This window comes from Hydractinia symbiolongicarpus, chromosome 7 (genome assembly GCF_029227915.1).
Source record: "Hydractinia symbiolongicarpus strain clone_291-10 chromosome 7, HSymV2.1, whole genome shotgun sequence".
Classification (NCBI taxonomy): Eukaryota; Metazoa; Cnidaria; class Hydrozoa; order Anthoathecata; family Hydractiniidae; genus Hydractinia; species Hydractinia symbiolongicarpus.
In genome coordinates, this window is record NC_079881.1 from 7,095,509 (window position 1) to 7,118,454 (window position 22,946).

The 22,946-nt window shown below is 32.8% G+C and overlaps 1 protein-coding gene across 3 annotated transcripts in view; it reads right to left on the reverse strand.

Annotated features, from left to right (window-relative positions):
• Positions 1–282: 282 nt before the first annotated feature.
• Positions 283–22,946, reverse strand: part of LOC130649287 (cytosolic endo-beta-N-acetylglucosaminidase-like) — a 34,996-nt gene continuing 12,332 nt past the window's right edge. The window contains exons 4-15 of one of the 3 annotated variants that reach the window (XR_008983032.1): positions 18,018–18,166; positions 16,484–16,652; positions 16,093–16,196; positions 15,693–15,801; positions 15,081–15,286; positions 14,536–14,687; positions 13,371–13,491; positions 13,032–13,111; positions 12,905–12,948; positions 11,822–12,222; positions 3,702–3,830; positions 283–2,743 (exon numbers count right to left, since the gene is read on the reverse strand). Coding sequence is in view for 2 of the 3 variants with exons in the window: in XM_057455541.1 (XP_057311524.1) it covers positions 8,332–8,350; positions 11,822–12,222; positions 12,905–12,948; positions 13,032–13,111; positions 13,371–13,491; positions 14,536–14,687; positions 15,081–15,286; positions 15,693–15,801; positions 16,093–16,196; positions 16,484–16,652; positions 18,018–18,166 (1,554 nt within the window). In the remaining variant the exon portion in view is untranslated. Of the gene's footprint in view, positions 2,744–3,701; positions 3,831–8,316; positions 8,351–11,792; positions 12,223–12,904; positions 12,949–13,031; positions 13,112–13,370; positions 13,492–14,535; positions 14,688–15,080; positions 15,287–15,692; positions 15,802–16,092; positions 16,197–16,483; positions 16,653–18,017; positions 18,167–22,946 lie in introns of those variants that run through there. The other 2 variants (XM_057455541.1, XM_057455542.1) reach the window with 2 other exon arrangements.

A 22,946-nucleotide genomic window follows, 5' to 3' on the forward strand; every position in this document is an offset into this window, starting at 1 on the left:
TTGGAAAACTGTAAACAATGGATATATATCTGGTATAATCCACAAAGTTGGTGAAAAAAATCAATCAAAATAACTTGTGAATATTCAAGTAAATCATAGAAATGATTTTCACGTAAAACATATACAGATCGAAACAAGAATTGCATGTTAAAAAACGTTCTGTTACAGACTGTAAACTAACAAAATGTCATGTCAACTTATGGGTATGAGTAGGATTTGTATATATGTTGCTTTTTATATGAGAATCTTCATAATTGGCTTATAGTTACTAAAACTTTCTTAAAGATTTTACAGTATTAAAATATTTTTTAAACATAGTTGACAGGGACATGTAAGGGTAAATAATATGAGACATGTTAAATGTTTTGATGTTATTTTTCTAATTTCTAACTCTTTTCTGGCTTAATAAACTGCCTTTCTCTTGTGGGAATTTCATAGCATTAAAATTAATGCTTAATAGAAATTGGTGCAAAACTACACCAGTAACCCTGATGCTAAACTGTATTAACTTCATGAAGAGGTGATTACTATATACTTTTTGTACACGTTTATTATATGTTGCGATCTTACACTGTAAGTCTAACTGGAAATCTTTCATTCTTTTATATGCTGGTTTTCTTTGTGCATTTGCAGGTTCTTAACACAGACTATAATTTTCCAAACAATATTTCTACGTTGCACTACTGTTGACTATCTATTCCTAAAATTGTCTTGTAATGTAATTTTTTGTTGTATTGTTAGTTATTAGACTTATTGCATGTTTTGAAATGAAGCAAATCCCCAACTTATTACTTGTTCTCGTATTATGTGCGTAAAACGAAAAAAGATGCTAAGATACTTAATACCAGTATGTGATTCAAAGAAATTATGGAAACGCTAACCCTGTTTTAAATCGAATTTGCTAACCGGACGCATTTTCCATCCGCATGTTTTAACAAGGATAAAGTGGTAAAACTACGGGGGTTACTGTTATTTGTTTGGCTATAAAGAAACTTTCGTTTCTAATCTAGAAGGATTCTTAATAACTAAAAACCTTACTTTTGGGAAAATTTTAGTTCCTTTTACAGCAAAAACACAAAACGGCCGATTTACCTCGTACAACACCACAACCCTTGACATTACTTTGCCAAAAAATCTATGAAATTTTGCCTAACCAAAAAAAATTCCTAGATCCGCCCCTGCTCGCGCATGTTTAAAAACTATCGCAAAGTTTTGTAACAAATAGCAACTTATCTATGTAAGACAGAAGAAATAATCCCTGGCATTTCACTGGAAAGTCTACGTAAAGTATGTAACGACACACAGAACCACTTGCTTTCCAAGAATGTTTTTGTTAATATTATAAATGATCTCACCGCTTTCAAAATGGAGAGTGTGGACAAATATTTCGACTATTTTTCAAGCCAGATTCCATCAACATCTATTTTGGAACACTTTCACGAAACCTTTACTTCAGCAACATTATTATTACTATCTCACCAAAAGAGTGTCCAAGTAGTTTAAAAGTATCTATTTCCTCTGGAACTTACCAAAACACAAATATCAAGAAAGGAATTCGTTAAACGATTTGTTTACTTTCCCTCAATACATAAAAACGCCTAATAAACCAGGTTAAAATCTGCTAAGATTTAATAAATAAATAATAAATAATAAAGATAGAATAGTATCAAATGAAATATAGGATGGCCTGATGAAATACTCTCTTTTAACAAGCAAATATTGACACAGTGAATACTTGTTTACTTTTAATACTTGGTATCATTTTGCAGGCTATACTTCAACACCTCTTACTAGAACACGATAAAGGTACTTGAAGAAGCTAGTTATGTGGAAACCAACATTACTGTCACCAAGGATCAAGCACTAATTTGTTTTCTTATTGGTTCTGTTATTGAAGAGGCTTCACGAAGGTGATCTACGTTTGAAGCTCCTATTTAAGCTACGAAATCCGTGTAAGCAGAGGAACCGCTCAACTAGACAATCATTTAAGATAATAATCGTACTCACATGCTTAACAGCAATCAATAGGAATCAATTTAAACTTTTGCAGTTTCAGACGGGTAGCGTTTGAACCCACCATAACACTACCAGCCAGGCCAGAATTTGCTTTGTTTTAAATTTATGCAAGGTCGAATTAAATCGAAAGTAAACAAGCAATGCAACTTTAATATTGCCTTCTGAAATTTTAAAGTGGAAATGGAGTAGCACAGACTCTCACAAACGAACTGGTGCACGTTTAAAAAAATAAAACGTCAAGGTTTGTAGCTGAGACGGTGAATTCAATTTCTATAAGCCATGCTAACTCGAAGACGCTTCAAAGTTATCAGAATTTTCATATTTTTTTTTTGCCTCCTTCCACACATAGGATTTCTCCTCTTTCGTCATGCTGCAGCAAGAGAGAGTTATCAAATTTTAGAAGAAACCAAAGAGGACAGGATTTACTTAGACTTGAGTTACACTACCTCGGTAGGAATGTACATAAAATATGCAATGTTTGCCTTGGATATTATTGTTATGGTTTGTTGTTGTTGTTTCTGTTCTACCAACACACGAACTGGATACCAGCTTTTTACCTTCTCCTACCTTGCAGACTTGATTTGTGGTCTTGTGATTATTATTAACGAATTTAAAGTCAGACACTGGCAATCTGGTGATTCTGCTGCAAAATCCTTGGAAGCTGTATTTATTTTTCTTGTATTTGTCATGGCACTTATCGACATAATTGCCATTTGGTTACACGTAACTGCAATAAGAAGAAAATTTTATGGCATTGACATGGATGAAATCACGGAGTTTGTTTTGGCGAATAGATTAACAACAAATCAAACGTTTCAAAAAGACTCGCCGTTACCAGTGTCCTCAGCTTTATCACAATACCGTGAGGTGAGTAGGTTAGAAAATTTTGAGTTAAGTATCGGGGGAGAGGATGATGAATTTCAAGTATTTCAAGATAGCGACGGTGATATATTTGCCGTAAAAAAAACCACAACAAGGCAATTGTGTGCGAATTCCGAGGGTGAAATCAATCTAGAAGGCATCGAACGTACACTAATCATTTTCATCGAAAAAGAAGATTTTGAGAGAAACCCAGAGAATCCTGAATACCGTGTTTTAACTACGACAGAGTCGACAAGAATAAATTTTGGTGCTGATGACGAAGCTATCAAAAGAGCTATCCTCAGCTAAAGCGAATAACTAGATATATGAAAGAACATTCTTTGTTTGTTGTTTTATGTCAGCTGCTTGATTTTTTTTTGTTCTTATTTCATTGTTAGTAATTATTTTTTACTTTATGATTATCTACTCGTTATATTTGTAATTGAATTAGCTAATAGAGGTTCGAGATAGCAGTATATGTATAATTAGGGATTTCGCACAAGTGCTTTGCGCTACTTAGTATACTAAGTATATAGAACTTGGCAAAAAGTTTAAATTATGTGTCAGTATAAGCAATTTTTGATACATGTTAACGTTGTGATTATTTTATAGAAGTTACAAAGTATCTTGGGAGCTGAAATGTTTCATGGAAGCTGTAATGTTTTTATGAAACATGACTAGAAGGTATCACGGAGCTTAACGTTGTCATTGTCACGTGCGTCATTTTTTCTAAAGAATACATATAACTGTTATCATATCATCTTATTATTTGTGATTATTTGTATAACTAATTTGTCGCTTAATAGATAGCTTAATTTCCTTACCTCAAATCACATCTGAAAGGTTATTCATTGTATTGCGATGCACAGTTCGACGAAGTACCAATTTATTCCTGTGTGATATTGCTAGGAAATATTAATTTTCTCTTGTACGATCACCTCTTAGAAGAAGAGCTAGAGGAAATAGAAAAGGGCATATTAAACTTAATAATGTATACCGTATCGAAAAATGTATTGCAGTATTTCATTATAACATTCCATTGTACGATAACGCCTTTCGTATTGTAACGTCTATGGGGGGGGGGGGGTCCACACTAGAATAAAGCATGCTTAGTATAAAAATAAAGCATGCTTTGACTAAAGCAAGTTGCCGGTAATATCAAAGGGAGAGTTGTGAACAAAATTCACTTTCAATACCCGCTCAAAATCTCACTTTTAATACTCATATATTTGCGCATAATTTTTATTCTATTGTTTCATGTACTTATAGCAGCTAAAGCAAAAATAAAGAGTGCCTCGAAGCACTTTTTATTTTTGCTTTATTTAAAGCATGTTTTAAGCAAGCAAACATAATTTGAAGGCATATTAATGAAGCTTGCGTTTACATTATTAAGCACGCTTTAAATCGTGCTTTAAATTTATAGCATGCTTTAAAAATTCTAGTGTGACCCCCCCCCCCTATGTATGGTAATGGCTTTTGCATTATAACGTCTATTGTATGGTAACGCCTTTTTCATTGTAACGCCTTTGGTATTGTAATGTCTGTTGTATGATAATGCCTTGTGCATTGGAACGTCCATTGTATGATAACGCCTTGTGCATTGGAACGTCTATTGTATGATAACGCCTTTTGCATGGTAACGCCTTTTGCATTTTGTATCGTAGTCCACAGTATTGCAAGTTTATTGAATTGTCTATTGCATTTGTAAAGTATAGTGCAATAAAAACAGTATTGCATTGCAAGGCCTCCTGTGTACAATAGTCCATTATAATCACTTTTGGTGGTATAATGTGAAATATTAAACAAGTACAAGCAAAAATTATAATAAGAAAAATTTCTGCGTTATACACTACGCACAAAGCCGATGGTACTGGTGTTATTAGGTTATTGAAAAAAATCTGGTGATTTTCTTTTCTTATTTATTATCTTGTTTTACCCCGAATTTATGTTTCTTCTTTATTTTCTATAGTTTCCAGAAAATAATTCTTAATGAGTCCTGAAATTTTGTTTGTTTTCGCTGGTGGAAAATAAATAATATTTTGCAAAAAAGAAAAACAAAATGTTACAAAGTTAAATCCAAAGTCAGGAGTAGATTTCCGGTTCTTTATTTGACAGAATCTACAATTTTAGACGATATATTATAATATTAGATAATTTTTTGCACACATCTCATTTTTGAGCATAAAAGAGAGGCAAATAAAACAAATAATGGAATTAAAGTCACTGAAGCGTGGAAGGCTAACATCGATATAAACGCTTAATGACAGGTTTAATGGCTCACCTTTATTTTTAAAGTGTTTAAATGACGTTAGCCAAAACAAAGAAAGGAGCTGTTCATATTGGTTATTAAGAAGTAAAGTGAGAAAAAAGTAATTCAGTAGTTAAGTAATTGGCTTTTTTGTATCTTTAATAGCCACTTCATCCTAGGTCGTCCCTGCTTTCCACACGCATGTACAAAGAGCTTCCACCTTTCGTAACCTTCCTGGAAACTATTGCTAAAATCTAAAAGCAACCATGACCACAATTGCGAAACCCTAAAGCAATTCCTCCTATAATGATGCGTATACGGGGGTTAAAATTAAACTTTAGCGGAAATCAATCTTAGCGACATATCTTCATATTATGGAAAGTATATGCACTAGCACATACGTGGTTCAGGCCTTCTTTAGCTAGTTCAAATTCTCGCTTAACAGTGCACACGAGAAATAGCAAACTTTGCTTTATGACACAGCAGCAAACCTCAAAAGCGCTGTTACATATTTCTATAATCCATATCATCCCACGATAATTAAATTTTTCATCTCGTGGGAATAATGTTTTGCCAATAAGATGTTTACAAATTTTCGCAGTTATTATTTTTCGCGTAATACTTGTATTGAAGATGATTAAAAAGAAGTTCGATGGTAACTTCTCATCCCTACCTATTTAAAGAGTAAGTGAAGACAATATTTATTTAATTGAATCTCTACAAAAGCTTGCGATAATCATTTTCGCAAATGGCTGACTTTTTGTGTATTTCGCGATAAATTTTCATGAAGGGAAACAAGAAAAATCCCCTAACTTCGCCAAAACTTCTTTCTGCGAAAATTACTTTTATCCTTACGATGATTGATACATTAGCAACCAACACAGGGTTATAGCTCTTTTATAGTCAAATTTGAGATTTTAGGACTTCTGGTGAGAAGGTTAAGGCTTTCATCACTAACATACTGCTTTGCAGTAAGCGAGATTCGATCCACAGTCGCCAGAACTGAGAGCCGCAGACGATACCACTACACTACGTGCGGCAATATGTTAGTGATGCACGCATATAGATTATCCAATTGGTGTGCACGCGGTAGCGGTAATTTTTTAAAAAAAATTGGAGAAATGGAGAATATTTGAAGGTAACGCCATATTTGAAGAACAAATTATTTCTGTACACATGTAGTATTTCAATGCATTTTGAAAATAAAAACATGGGACGAACCATATAGTTGAGAAAAATTGAGGAAAATTTGGCGCATATCAACGTACTTCGGGAAGTAAACCTTTCGTGCATGCATAGATTTAAAGATGCCGCTTTTTCTAACAAGCGGCATGGCACATCTGAAGTAAGAAATAATGTAGGTACTGTTTTCACGTTCACTTTAAGGTCTGTGCCCATAGTATTATAAAGCATTGTACCCACGTTCTTACAGTGTATATCGCGAAAAAGTTTCCTGGAGTATTTTTTTATCGTCATGCAATCTTGTCAATCAGGAAATATTGAGAGATAAACACAGAATTAAAACAGAACAGGGAACAAACTTTTAGCACTTCAAACCCACATTAGGACATAAATCTAACGGCAGCCGATTGTCATTATCATTTATACTCTGTACTGTGAAGACCAAACCTTCTTCGCAAACTTCTGGAACAAATAAATCAGTCACATAATACGCATCGGTGTATGCTCGTCCGATAAATTGTTCTCTAGATTTCATTGATACGCTTTGGTTATCTTTTTCACTAATTAATATATTTCCTTGACCACACATACCCTTTGAATATATATCATAGCATTTCGGAGCTGTTTCATTTGTTTTTAGTTTATAGTCCCAGGAAAGTGTAAAGCTGATGCATTTGACGGCCCCTTTTGAAAATACGTTAACATTACGGCACCGAGGATTGATGGGTGGTGGAATGGACGCGTTATGTTCGCATGATTTTTCCACCCAAAATATAAAATCCATTTAAAACGTTCCACATGAATACGTATGATGAATATTTTTTGCTTTTTAAACAATATATACCCTTTATAAGAATATCCGGCTGGGTTAAAAAAATATTGTTTTTGACAAAAGATTAGTGACAATTTTTTTGATAAAAAAGGGGTGTATTTGATGCGAATTAACACTGTTAGAATGTAAATATAAAATAATTTTTTATAAATACAAAATATTCTGCGTCTAAAAAATGTAGCAATCTTGCTTTTGACGGATTTATGTTTCAAAAAGACTCGCCGTTACCAGTGTCCTCAGCTTTATCACAAACACGTGAGGTGAGTAGGTTAGAAAATTTTGAGTTAAGTATCGGGGAGAGGATGATGAATTTTAAGTATTTCAAGATAGCAACGGTGATATATTTGCCGTAAAAAAACCACAACAAGGCAATTGTGTGCGAATTCCGAGGGTGAAATCAATCTAGAAGGCATCGAACGTACACTAATCATTTTCATCGAAAAAGAAGAATTTGAGAGAAACCCAGAGAATCCTGAATATCGTGTTTTTACTACGACAGAGTCGACAAGAATAAATTTTGGTGCTGATGACGAAGCTATCAAAAGAGCTATCCTCAGCTAAAGCGAATAATTAGATATATGAAAGCGACATTCTTTGCTTGTTGTTTTATGTCAGCTGCTTGATTTTTTTGTTTTTATTTCATTGTTAGTATTATTATTATTTTTTACTTTATGATTATCTACTCGTTATATTTGTAATTGAATTAGCTAATAGAGGTTCGAGATAGCAGTATATGTATAATTAGGGATTTCGCACAAGTGCTTTGCGCTACTTAGTATACTAAGTATATAGAACTTTGCAAAAAGTTTAAATTATGTATCGGTAGAAGCAATTTTTGATACATGTTAACGTTGCGATTATTTTATAGAAGTTGAAGTATCTTGGGAGTTGCAATGTTTCATGAAAGCTGTAATGTTTTTATGAAACATAAGTGAGTAGAAGGTATCACGGAGCTTAACGTTGTTATTGTCACGTGCACCATTTTTCCTAAAGAATACATATAACTGTTATCATATCATCTTATTATTTGTGATTATTTGTATAACTAATTTGTCGCTTAATAGATAGCTTAATTTCCTTACCTCAAATCACATCTGAAAGGTTATTCATTGTATTGCGATGCACAGTTCGACGAAGTACCAATTTATTCCTGTGTGATATTGCTAGGAAATATTAATTTTCTATTGTACGATCACCTCTTAGAAGAAGAGCTAGAGGAAATAGAAAAGGGCATATTAAACTTAATAATGTATACCGTATCGAAAAATGTATTGCAGTATTTCATTATAACATTCCATTGTACGATAACGGCTTTTGTATTGTAACGTCTATGGGGGGGGGGGCACACTAGAATAAAGCATGCTTAGTATAAAAATAAAGCATGCTTTGACTAAAGCAAGTTGCCGGTAACATCAAAGGGAGAGTTGTGAACAAAATTTAAAACGAAACGTTCATGTTGTTTTTCATATGAATGAACTTTCACTTTCAATACCCGCTCAAAATCTCACTTTTAATACTCATATATTTGCGCATAATTTTTATTCTATTGTTTCATGTACTTATAGCAGCTAAAGCAAAAATAAAGAGTGCCTCGAAGCACTCTTTATTTTTACTTTATTTAAAGCATGTTTTAAGCAAGCAAACATAATATGAAGGCATATTAATGAAGCTTGCGTTTACATTATTAAGCACGCTTTAAATCGTGCTTTAAATTTATAGCATGCTTTAAAAATTCTAGTGTGACCCCCCCCCCCCCCCCCCCCTATGTATGGTAATGGCTTTTGCATTATAACGTCTATTGTATGGTAACGCCTTTTTCATTGTAACGCCTTTGCATGGTAACGCCTTTGGTATTGTAATGTCTGTTGTATGATAACGCCTTGTGCATTGGAACGTCCATTGTATGATAACGCCTTGTGCATTGGAACGTCTATTGTATGATAACGCCTTTTGCATGGTAACGCCTTTTGCATTTTGTATCGTAGTCCACAGTATTGCAAGTTTATTGAATTGTCTATTGCATTTGTAAAGTATAGTGCAATAAAAACAGCATTGCATTGCAAGGCCTCCTGTGTACAATAGTCCATTATAATCACTTTTGGTGGTATAATGTGAAATATTAAACAAGTACAAGCAAAAATGATAATAAGAAAAATGTCTTCGTTTTACACACAAAGCCGATGGTAGTGGTGTTATTAAGGTTATTGAAAAAAAATCTGGTTATTTTCTTTTCTTATTAATTATCTTGTTTTACCCCGAATTTATGTTTCTTCTTTATTTTCTATAGTTTCCAGAAAAATAATTCTTAATGAGTCCTGAAATTTTGTTTGTTTTCGCTGGTGGAAAATAAATAATATTTTGCAAAAAAGAAAAACAAAATGTTACAAAGTTAAATCCAAAGTCAGGACTCTGTAGATTTCCGGTTATTTATTTGACAGAATCTACAATTTTAGACGATATATACAATATTAGATAATTTTTTGCACACATCTCATTTTTGAGCATAAAAGAGAGGCAAATAAAACAAATAATGGAATTAAAGTCACTCAAGCGTGGAAGGTTAACAGCGATATAAAAGTTCAATAACACGTATAATGGCTCACCTTTATTATTAAAGTGTTTAAATGACGTTAGCCATAAAACTGCTGTAAAGCCCAATGTGAAAATTATTTTAAAAGTATACTGGCCGATTTTAGTGTTGTATTGTGAGTCTGAGGTGAAAAGTACAGACCGAGCTTGGCTATTGTTTGTTAGCTATATTATTGGTACAAACATTTTGGCGTGCATTTAATTTGGCGATGGACCAAATTGATTTTTTTGGGGAGCATTTAATTTTGCGATAGCAAGAATATTTTAAATTAGACGTTCCACATTATACGGTAATTTGTTACGTGTTACTAAAGCAATGAACCACAGATTCTTGGTTAACTTGAGCAGAATACAAACAAACTCGTTCCAGGCAAAAAAAAGGAATGTTTAGGACGTCATTGGGATAACACTCTTATGGGATGTCAGCAGTTTTCAAAATACAAAAAAAAAAAATAATAATTAAGAAAAGTCAAGGAGCTGTTCATATTGGTTATTAAGAAGTAAAGTGAGAAAAAAGTAATTCAGTAGTTAAGAAGTAATTGGTATTTTTGTAGCCACTTCATCCTAGGTCGTCCCTGCTTTCCACACGCATGTACAAATAGCTTCCACCTTTCGTAACCTTCCTGGAAACTATTGCTAGAATCTAAAAGGAACCATGACCGCAATTGCGAAACCCTAAAAATAATTCCCCCTATAATGATGCGTATGCCGAGGTAAAATTAAATTTTAGCGAAAATCAATCTTAATGACATATCTTCATATTATGGAAAGTATATGCACTAGCACATACGTAGTTCAGGCCTTCTTTAGCTAGTTCAAATTCTCGCTTAACAGTGCACACGAGAAATAGCAAACTTTGCTTTATGACACAGCAGTAAACCTCAAGAGCGCTGTTACATATTTCTATAATCCATATCATCCCACGATAATTAAATTTTTCATCTCGTGGGAATAATGTTTTGCCAATAAGATGTTTACAAATTTTCGCAGTTATTATTTTTCGCGTAATCAAGTGTATCAGTGCAAATAGCATTTTGCAATTGAAGATGATTAAAAAGAAGTTCGATGGTAACTTCTCATCTCTACCTATTTAAACAGTAAGTGAAGACAATGTTTTATTTAATTGAATCTCTACAAAAGCTTGCGATAATCATTTTCGCAAATGGCTGACTTTTTGTGTATTTCGCGATAAATTTTCATGAAGTGAAACAAAAAAAACCCCTAACTTCGCCAAAATTTTTTTCTGCGAAAATTACTTTCATCATTACGATGATTGATACCTTAGCAACCAAACAGGGTTACTTATAGTCAAATTTGAGATTTTAGGACTTCTGGTGAGAAGTTTCAGGCTTTTATCACTAACGTACTGCCTGGCAGTAAGCGGGATTCGATCCACAGACCCCAGAACTGAGAGCCGCAGACGAAACCACTACACTCTGTGCGGCAATAAGTTAGTGATGCAGGCAGGTAGACTTTCCAATTGGTGTGTAGCGATGAAAATGTCTCTGATTCTTCAGCGCACTCTAATGGCTGGGATTGGTCCTACAGCACAAAATGACTTACATATCTAAATTGTTATATAAAACGCTTCCACAGCGCCTAGTGTAACTGCTGAGTTCAGGCAATCATGTCAAATTAAGAAGAATGCTGTTTCTTGGAGTTCAATGCGGTAGCGATAATTTTAAAAAAAAATTGGACAAATGGAGAGTAACGCCATATTTGAATAACAAATTATTTCTGTACCCATGTAGTATTTCAATGCATTTTGAAAATAAAAACATGGGACGAACCATATAGTATAAAAGAAAAATTAGGAAAATTTGGCGCATATCCCGGTACTTCGGGAAGTAAACCTTTCGTGCATGCATAAATTTAAAAATGCCGCTTTTTCTAACAAGCCGCAGTGCCACATCTGAAGTAAGAAATAATGTAGGTACTGTTTTTATGTTTACTTAAACGTTCGGACTTTTTCTTTTTCGCGATGTACAGTGTACATCGCGAAAAAGTTCCCTGGAGTATTTTTATTGTCATGCAATCAGGAAATATTGAAAGATGAACACAGAATTAGAACAGAACAAGGAACAAAATTTTACCACTTCAAACACACATTAGGGCATAAATCTAACGGCAGGCGATTGTCATTATCACCTATACTCTGTACTGTGAAGACCAAACCTTCTTCGCAAACTTCTGGAACAAATAAATCAGTGACATAATACGCAACGGTGTATGCTCGTCCGATAAATTGTTCTCCAGATTTCATTGATACGCTCTGGTCATCTTTTTCGCTAATTAATATGTTTTCATGGCCACACATACCCTTACAAAATATATCATAGCATTTCGGAGCTGTTTCATTTGTTTTTAGTTTATAGTCCCAGGAAAGTGTAAAGCTGATGCATTTGACGGCCCCTTTTGAAAAGACGTTAACATTACGGCACCGAGGATTGACGGGTGGCGGAATGGACGCGTTACGTTTGCATGATTTTTCCACCTAAAATATAAAATCCATTTAAAAAGTTCGACATGGACGCATATGATGAATATCTTTTGCTTCTATGAGCCTCCTACACGTTTTTGTTAAACACTCTTTATAAGAATATCAGGCTGGGGTAAACAAAATGGGCTTATTGTTTAAAACAATAGAGAAATAAAAATAAAGACCAATTTTTTTCAAAAATAAAAAAGGGTGTATTTCATGCGAATCAACACTCCGTTATATTGTACACATTAAATATTTTTTTATGAATACAAAATATTCTGCGTGTAAAAAATGTAACCATCTTGTTTTTGACAGATTTATCAAGTGGTTATTACGAACACAAAATACACCTTTACACAAGACACACTTACATAGTACACCGTTTTCAAGACCATGTGTTATTTAAGTGAGTACTTACATACGAAAAAATAATTCATAGAACAATAAAACTATTCAAACGTTTTCATCTCGTATTAATGAAGCACGAGGCATCACTTTTTTGATGCAGCGTTTAAAGATTGTACAAAGTAATTCATTTTTGCTAAACGCATCACTTATTCCAAGGACAATCTTTGTGGATGTAATATTATTTGTCGAAGTATGACTACCAACCCGTGAGCTGATGCTCAAATATATGTTTTTTTGTCCATACGAAAAAAACAAAACAAAAAAAAACAATTGAAATCATCCTCACCCTGAGTTCTCCGAATCTCACTGCAAAAGCATGTTTTTCTATCTCTACAACACAAAAATGAAAGTCAACAGAGATGTATATGTGAATTTCGTCACGATAAAAAACAGTTATGTAGGTAGTACAATACCTTCACTATGCCCACCAGTTGTACAAGCCAACCGAATTTCTTGTAGATCACGTAGTTGCTCAACACGAAAAGTAAAATCTCTAAATTAAAGTAATTGAGATTATATTATCTTTACCAAATAAGACATACTCGTATGGTATGTATCGACATATATGATTAACACCAAAAACCTTTTCCTCCTGAAAAAAATTCTGGATCCATCATGTGCTCACTTCCTTTTCAATTTATACTTGAATGGACGCAAAGTTTAACAGCGGATGATCTTGCTTATTCAGCAAAATAAAAAAATAAAAAACAAATAAAAACTTATAGGTGAAACCTTAACTCTTTAGGCTTTACCTTGTGTTCCATTGATCTATATCTTCTTTGCTTACTTCTGAGCATCTACTTTGCTCAACGAATGTGTAATTATCATTTTGATCTTCTGGCACGGTGTACGAATCATTTGAATACTTAATCACTACAGCAAAAAAGAAAATTTGCGGAATTAAATTTCGCGCTTGTTACAGTAGTCAAGATTATGTGAGGGCGAATTCAGAAAAAGTCATGCAAAACTGCGGCACTTTTTTCTTGTGAAAATTCAGACATGGATAAAAGAAACTTTTCTTTTGAAATAGTCGATCTTAGCCGATCACATTTATTTTGTTGCGCCTCTCTAGAAAAAGAAGGGCCTTCATTTTATTTCGTCAGCATTTTTTCTGTCAATATTTTATGAAGAAAGAATAGTAAAAAAAATGTAAATCAAAATTTATTACGGTTAAAGTACGTTGATACGTTTCATAAAAATACTTATTGGTAGACACAGACGTTCCAATAAATATATTCATATATTTATAGAAATTTAAAAAAAAAACAAAAACAGTTCTTCTAACGAACAAACTACTCTCTTTTCACTGCAAACTACATCTTCTGATTTAGCATCTGGGGTAAAGCCTTTATGTAAACATACACCCATCAGTTACAACTATCAAGTCTCTTTCTCAATTTACTTCATTTTTTATAAGCAACTCGTGTATAAGCAACTGAAATAGATTCAGTTCTGTACAAATATAAGCAGAAGCAACAGAAAAGATATATTTGTTGCGAAAAGAGAAAGATGCACACTTTTACCATTAAGTAAGCAAGCATTAACTACAGTGAATAACTACAATAATCTCTTTGTTGCACACTTCCATTTATTTTCAAGAACTTTCTATGTCCAAAAATAAGCCTTCTTTTTTTTTTTTTCCCTTCTTACATAAGGTAGGAAAATTAGTTAAATAAAAATAAGCAACAAAATTAAGCAATTACGGTGGAAGGTTTATCATTTCTTAAACATGATAGTTTAGTAGGCGATCATGTCCAAGAAATGATACACTTTCCACAGTAATATGAATACTGAACAGACAAGCCGAAATAATATCTTCAATAAAATTAAGCAACTTTAGATCTAGAAATCACACATTGCAAATTGTTTTTAGATTTAGAATATAAACCTCTATGATTCTAACTGTATTAAACTTACCATTTTCTTTTTTTGGAGTGAAGACGATATAAATAGGATGATTTTTGCATATCAACAGCAAAAAGACTTGCATATGGGGTGAAGATGTTTTAAATGTATATGAAACAAAATATTCTTCATCAGGTTGAAGAGTGATGGCTGCTTTATATAATCTGTAACATGGAGAATGGAGAAATATAATAAACACGAACAGAAAATAGTTTTATGGAAATGACGAGTACTATTCAAAAAAAAAACAGCTTGACCAGGTTATATATAAAACAGAACAAATTCTAACATCTCAAGAAAATATTGTTAAAAAGCAAAGACCTTGACATTGAGGTTGTTTTCTTGCTGAGAAACAGACAAGTTACTGTGTAAGTCAGTTACAAGAAAGGAGTACGAAACAAATACTTGTTTTTGTACTTGTTTTTATTTTACTGACTTACACGAAAGTCGGAAGTGAAGCGTGTAAAAAATATAAGTGAAATACATTGACAACTTAAAATAAGCAGACTTTAACCGTCGTTTTTCTGCCGAAATGGATAGCAACTATCAATAATTACCTAAACACTGTCCTTGTCTGCTCCTCCTTTGGTGATACAAACCCATTAATTTCGATGCATCCTCCCCCGTTAAAGCCATCTGAAGTACAGTAATTCAGACTTTCTATCGACATTCCTGATTTTGGTCCCAGTTGGTAAAAAGAACTTGAAAAGGTTGGTTGCAAGGATTGTGCACTGAGATTGGTCCAAGGTTTGCTTGACAACTTCTAAAACACAAGTTTGACAACCTAGCTAAAAATCCACATATAAAAAAAAAATTATTAATTGTTATTTATTTTATGATTTGGACCCTAATGCTGAAAAACAGCCTAAATTTTACGTTTAAAGTTAATGTCAGCATTTCTGTGTTAAATCTTCAACATCAAAAACAACAGTTCAATCATTTGAAAAGAAAAGAAAGCTGTTTTTAAATATATACCATATGTAAATATAAACCATAGGTTTTCTATTATGCTATTTGTCGTTATTCCATGTTAAAAAAATGTTAAAAACTTTGCTGAGTTAGTGCATTCTTTTGGCAAGCACCCAACCATTAGGTTCTTGTGACTATGCCCGCAGAAACAAACAAACAAACTAACAAATAAACAAAAAACACATGCTCAAAAGTCATACCATGCCGTCTCGAAAAACGTATGTACCATAGCCACGACAAAACGACGAAACTACCGGTAACGATGAAACATAATGGGGGTAGAGATATGATGATAACACTTCCCAGAATCTAAATAAAAAAATATTAATCTAAACAAGTCCAGCTTGACAAGAAAAAATGTTGGCATTTTTTTGCCAATAATGCAAACGAATGTTGGAAGCAATGAGATCATACAGCTAAATGCATTACAGGTTAATTTGGTTGCAAGGAAGAATATTTTTTAGCTAATGGGAATTCACATTTCCGTGTAACTTTTATAAATTTATTCTATTACAAAAAATTGGAAAAAAATCGACAAAATAAAACGATGGTTGAAAAAAAAAATATTTGTATTGTGCAAAGAAGTAATCCAGGACGTACTTTTGATTATTTTTAGGAAATTCGTCTTCTCCAAATTTCTCCATTACCCAGCCAGGTGCAAAGATAGCCGCAGACAATCTTTTATCTCTGATCACTGGCAGTGCCTAGATCATCAAAAACTTGTAAATTGTGATTGGCATATGGTTAAAAGAGACAACAGGAAAATAAAAAAATTCCGACAGGACAAAACTTTACCCAGACTTTGTTTTTTGTGTTTCTTAATTTATTCTGTCAAAAGAATTCCTTGATTTCTTAAAAGTCCATATTTATAAATAAAAACTGTCGAAAAAATTGGTTCGTAATGTCGACAAATCCTTATTTCTTCATACACGAATTACAATTATGTTTGTTAAATAAAAGTTAATGACCTATACTTCTGACTTTATCTAACCTTGTAAGTGTTCCATCCTCCGCCACCAAAACAACCACGCCCAAAGACATCAACGCCCACATATACATCTAATTGGCGTTCTGCACCACTCAAATATAAAGATTCTTGCAGGTCATGAATTGACCAATTATAATTCAAAAATATTCCGTCACATACATCGAAGAAGATTCTAAACGTAATAAAGATATGATTAAATATATTGAGAATATACACTGGTTTTAATGTGAAAATGTTTTAATTTCGTCACATAGATCGAAGAAGATTCTAAACGTAATAAAGATATGATTAAATATATTGCGAATATACACTGGTTTTAATGTGAAAATTTTTTAATTTCGTCACATAGATCGAAGAAGATTCTAAACGTAATAAAGATATGATTAAATATATTGCGAATATACACTAGCTTTAATGTGAAATATTTTTAGTTTCGACAATATTTCATTTTGGGGCCTGTGTCACGTGGGTGAAGGTTCAAGGGTAGGTAAATTACTGCTAATACTGTACAAATAAAATTAGCAAAATGGCTGCTTAGTTTTCATGATAGACACCCCACTACAAGAATCTCAATGTTAGGATTGCAGTGAGATGTTCTTTGTGTAGAAGCCACGAATTTGAATGCACATCAAATTATTTTATTACAGGAAAAGTATATTGATTCTGCATCGGAATTGGATAAAAAATTACATTTCTTCGAAGATATAATATTTAGTCTAAACACTCCTACGCGGATCTAAATGATCTTTATCGCAGAACTAAAAACATGGAAAAAAATACAAAAAGAACATCGGTATATTACACGCCAACATGGCGTAGTGTGTTCCTGGGCGTAACTAGAAATGCTAAAATTTTACAAAGAAAGAGAAAAGGCATAGAGATGTTTTTTGCGGATAACATATCCTGTATTTTCTCCATCATAGTCAAAAAAAAAATTATTTTTTTTTTACTTTCTTTGTCTTCAAAAAGGGCGTAGCTGATCACCTACTGAGACGATTTTTAAATTTCAACACCTCATTGGTAAAAAAAACGTCTCAAGAATTACAGACAAAAAAACCGTGGGGTGGATCATTCTGTCACCTCAGAAAAAAAAAGAGATGGAAAAGCTTAGGTAACTTGTCAACATCCCGTGGAAAAATCCACGGCGGAACGCCCATCCACGGCAGAACGCCCATCGTCCATATTTCCGGCATCGTTATTTCGTGCATTATGGTTGCCTGTTTACATGAAGTAATGAAATTCACTTGGACGGGGGTTATTACTATGATTATAGGTTAATTATATTGGCGTTTTTGATTACAATACCCCCCCCCCGGTTTTTAAATTAGTTCACAGATAGACAACCAATGTTATAATATAGAAATTTTCATTTCATTTCTAAATAATCAACTTCCACTTCTAACCCCCGTCGGTTAAAACTTAAACCAACATATTCCTACAACATGATTCCCCTGGAGTTTTACTGTATACTCTTTACTATTGTTCAAACATAAGAACTTCAACTTATATTATATCAACAAAAACTCAATCAGTATACCTATTAACCGAACAAAGTTTGTTTTGCCACTTCAATTGACCAGTATTGATAACACTATCATACCAAATCACTTCTGAACCTTTGATCGCCTGGTGCATGGATTCGGTTAGCATTTTCAAGAATAACACAACATTCTGGACTCTGTCTGGCTAAAAAAATTAAATAAAAAATATGTACTAATGATTACATTAATTATACAATAAATAGAAAATATGCAAGCAAAAAGAAAGAAGTAAATAGGCACAGACTTAGAGATGCAACAGAAGGGTTCTTATATTATTTTGCATTGTATGTTGAAGTCAAACAACATGAAAAAATGCACTTTTTTACACAGATAGCGGAAGTCTCTTCAATTAACATCCTGCAAATATGGTAGAAACTTCTTATCCAAAAAACAAAAGAATTTTTGTCCGCGAAATTTAATTACTGCAAAAATTTAATGTTAGTTACATCTACAGCCTTTTCCTACCTGCTTCTTTTCTTAATTTTCTGCCAGTCATGTAAAAGTACAATTGACAAAAACGTAAGCTTATTTTATATAGGTACAGCCAAAAGAGCGTTAATAGCCTTGAAGGGAACCCAAGGTATGAAAAGATGTTGGACTTATATTACAGAGCCTAAAAAGTCAGTTAACAAGTCTTTTTAAATATTTTAAAAAGCTCTTTTTGTTCTCAAGATAATCACATTTAAAGAATTTCAGATTAAATTATGTTGCATAAATTATGATGTCATATTTAAGCAATAGCAAATTTTCACATTTTATGTCATTAGTAATTTTAGACCTGATAAGGGATATGCATTCAAACTTTATCGATCCATAGATATTATAAAGGTGAATATATTAACAAAAACTACTTTGCCAAAATGACACTTGTTTGAGCGTCCCAGGCCTCTTATTTTTTTTGCTGACGATCCAGCAACTTGGGTTCTGCATGTTGTTTTAAATTAATAATTTTGTGACTGAACATATAGAACCTATACATGCTTACAATTCGATTTCAATGCTTTTTATACTTTTTGAGAGGTATGGTATTGCGGTTTGACAATAATTTAATGATTTTGCCGCATAAATTATTACGATTTTGATAATTTTATCAACATTTTCAGAGATCTTTTTCTCAATAATATTTCTTTAAGACTACCCCGGCATATTTCGTATGAAATTTTTACCGTTTCAAAAGACACAAGATTCTTATTCCATTAAACTTAAATAATATACAGTTAAAAGTGAAATTTATTTAATTATTTATTTATTAGTACGGAATACTCTTTTGTGAAAAATGATAAGCTAAAAAAAATTCACGACATGTTACGAATTCATGTTCTGCCGAAACTAAAGTAAACCTGAAGCGACTTGTTTTTACTCCTCGCCGGTGTAAATACAACGTTCTTAGATTACCCCTTTTAGCCCATCATAGACTGGAGCACAAAGGTGAAGCAATTCACTAAATATCAAGCTCTTACTCTAGCAAAAATTTACTTCTTTATAGTTGGATGCGAATGTGTATTTCGCGTGGATTAAAAACTCGCTATTTTACATAATAATTTGCGTCGGATTAATTTATTAAAGAGATTTTTTCGTGGCAGAAAAAAGCGATCATATAAATCTTTTCGAAAGAAATGACATTAAATAGGCAAAAATTGACCCCACGAATGCTATTTTTCACAAAATAAGGAAATAAAAAATTTCTTTGTTATATTTTGTGACATTATAGTGTTTTGGCATTTTTCAATAAACTTTGCGACACAAATTATGGCGGTTTTGAGCAAAAATCGTAATAATTTATCTGACAATAACTTATGCGACAATAATTTATGCGACAATAACTTATGCAACAATAATTTATGCGACAATAATTTTGATGTTTGCAACGGTATGAACATTAGACTTATTTCATGATGAAGATAGAAAACAGGAACCCGAATTCATAAATGATGTCAGACATATCTTAAAGAGCTTAAAATGTTGTTCAACTGGTCGTGAGGTCGTTTTTAAAAAGCTCTGTTTGTTCCAATATATTCACAATTCGAGATTTTCAGATTAAATATGCTGTAAAATTACAATGTCATATTTAATCATGCTGCATGAATTATGTCATTTAAGGAATAATAATTTTTGACCTAGATGAGAATATATTGAAAACGATAAATGCTTTTTTTTTTAAATAAAAAAGACTTGTTATACACCTTTTCAAGCTATTTAATAAAAGTAGGTGCAATACAATTTATCGTCTTGAAACTTCTTTTATGCAATAACGACTTCATGCACTCAAGATTATAAGAGAATTAACGCAATGGTAGACGAAAAAAAATTGAAAATTTGAGTGTAGTCTCCAAGGCTAAAAGTCTTAAATGGGAAATGGCCTTCGTAACTAAAAATAATAATCTCATTAGATTTTTCTCGTATTGTACTTTTTTGAATATTAGGAACAAGTAAGGGATAGAACCTCATTACCAGGACCTTGTTCATAGCGGTAAAAGCCTTCTATTTTTCAGTTGACCATTCAATGTCTTGTTTTATAAGCAAATGGTTGTACCAAGTCGGGTATTTGCTGTATAATCTTAAATCTTTCCGCATTGAGTGGGTCACCACCGGGAGCTGATGTCACAATAAAACGGCACTCGTGCAAACGCGTCATATGATTAAAAGTTAGGCTAAAAAATGATCTTATTATGAACGCTACGAATATGAATAATACGGATTTTGGTGTGATAATGATGTTTTTATTTTTATAGATTTATTTATTCATTTTTTTCTCACTATTTTTCTAATTATTTTTTCAGAGCAAGCGAAACATTAGCTAAAATTATTCCAGGCCTCGAACAGAACTAAACAGATCACGTAATTGTTTATGTGGACAATACTAATGGCTTATAAACCGTTGAGCCGGGCGCACTGCGTTCGGTCCATGACGTCACAACCTCGGTCGCTAAGTCATTTATTACCTGGTAGCTTGATGTAAACATAGAAATTAAGTCTAAGACTTTAACAAAAATAATGACATTTGGACGAAGAATGAAATACATGTTTATGTATGTAGAAACCATGTGTTCTGACATTAGTAACGTTCGATTAACTGAAGGAAAAGAATTCTTTTCGAACACAGTGAAAAAATTCTTGAAGTTCTGTGTTGAAAGTTTTTTCATTTGCCGTTGATGGAGTGGTTGTGTTTGTTGTGAAATTAAACGAGCAATTATTGAAATTACCCAGAAATAAAAGAAAAAAATATAGCTAGATAGAGACATCGCATTGAACTTATTTTTTTATAGAAAGAGTTGATGATAATTCGGGAGTAGTGTTAAGTGGATTTATTTTATCCTTGTTTGAAGAACTAAGATGTGGGACATTCGAAAAAGGTGAGTTATGTGAGCTGGTAGCCAATGAAAGCGTCAGATATAAAGAAGACAATAACTGCCAGGTTCTAACGGAGAATCTTATTCCATGAAATTAACGAGTCATAAAATTAACGTGGTTTTTTAAAATTCGCGTTAATTTAATGACCGTTAATTAAATGCAGTGTTAATAAAATACTGTAAATTTGGTGACTTTTTTATAATATATACATTATACTCCTGATAACTCGAACCCGCAATAACTCGAACTTCCAGTAACTCGAACTGTTTTTGAATTCCCGTTGAACCTTCACAATACTTTCTAACAAAAAACACTTGATAACTCGAAAAATCGTTACGTCGAACCTTTTTTTCTGTCCCATGGACAGAAATTCCCCCGATAACTCCCGATAACTCGAACTACAGAGGAAAAATCTCAGTAAAAAGTGACTACTTTTCTTTCAATAATATAAATTGTTCTTCCAAAGTTGACAAAAACTTTCTTGTTAGAATAGAAAAGAAAAAAACTTTTAATAACTCTAACTATTTTCACTTAACGGCCTAAGTTCGAGCTATTGAATGCCCCGGTAAGTCGAACAATCGATAACTCGGACTATTTTTTTGGTCTCTTGGAGGTTCTAGTTATCGGGAGTATACTGTAAAAGCCTTAAAAACTTTTTTTTGTACAAATTTTCCACTACGTCCTCCTTATCGTACGATAGCTCGACGGTGTTTTTTTTTCAGCGATCTTTTTTAAAATAACATTTGTATCATCTTCATACTCTAATTCAAGTAAAAAATTAACTGAAAGCACTTTTTCTTCCATGATTTTTAAATTTTTCACATTGTCTTTCCAAAAAACGAAAACTTTTAATTCGATTTCCAAACTGCCTTGTAATAAAAAGACCGCTACTATCTAAACTCCGATCGTGACGTGGCAACCATTTGAAGTAGATCTTAGCTTGTCAACTTCAAAAACGGAACATGCGAAACTAATAAAGAGCATCTACGAGTTTTTCCAAACTGAAAAAGGATGTAACCTCATCACTATGGTTGAGGGGCTGCTGGGATAACAGAAACATTAAACAGCGCCAGAGAAACGACCCATTTTTGTAAAATTACAAGTCCATATCATACGAAAAAAGTTACTTACTGTTAAAACTAATTTTTCTGCTTAAAATTTGTTTTTTCTTTTTTCTCAAATTCGCGTTAATTAAAAGCATTTTTGAAAACAACCTTGCTCAACCGCATTAATTCAATGTGTTTTTCAAAATAATTTCATTAAATCGCGTTAATTTAATTCGCGTTAAATTCTGGACTCGTTAATTTTATGGAATAGGTATTGACCGACGTCAAAATACGTCACAATATTCGAAGGTATTGCCCGAAATAAACAGTTATTATCCGAGTACTGCATTTTACGACAAAAATATAACATTATAAGCAGAATGTAGAAATCATTTCCATATGGAACGTACATTTAAACTAAAAATATATTATTTAAAATCGAATATCGTGTAAAATTTTTATTGTAGCTACAATATGGAATTCTTCAAAAACAAAAGTTTAACTCCTGTTTCGCGTTTTTTTTTTACT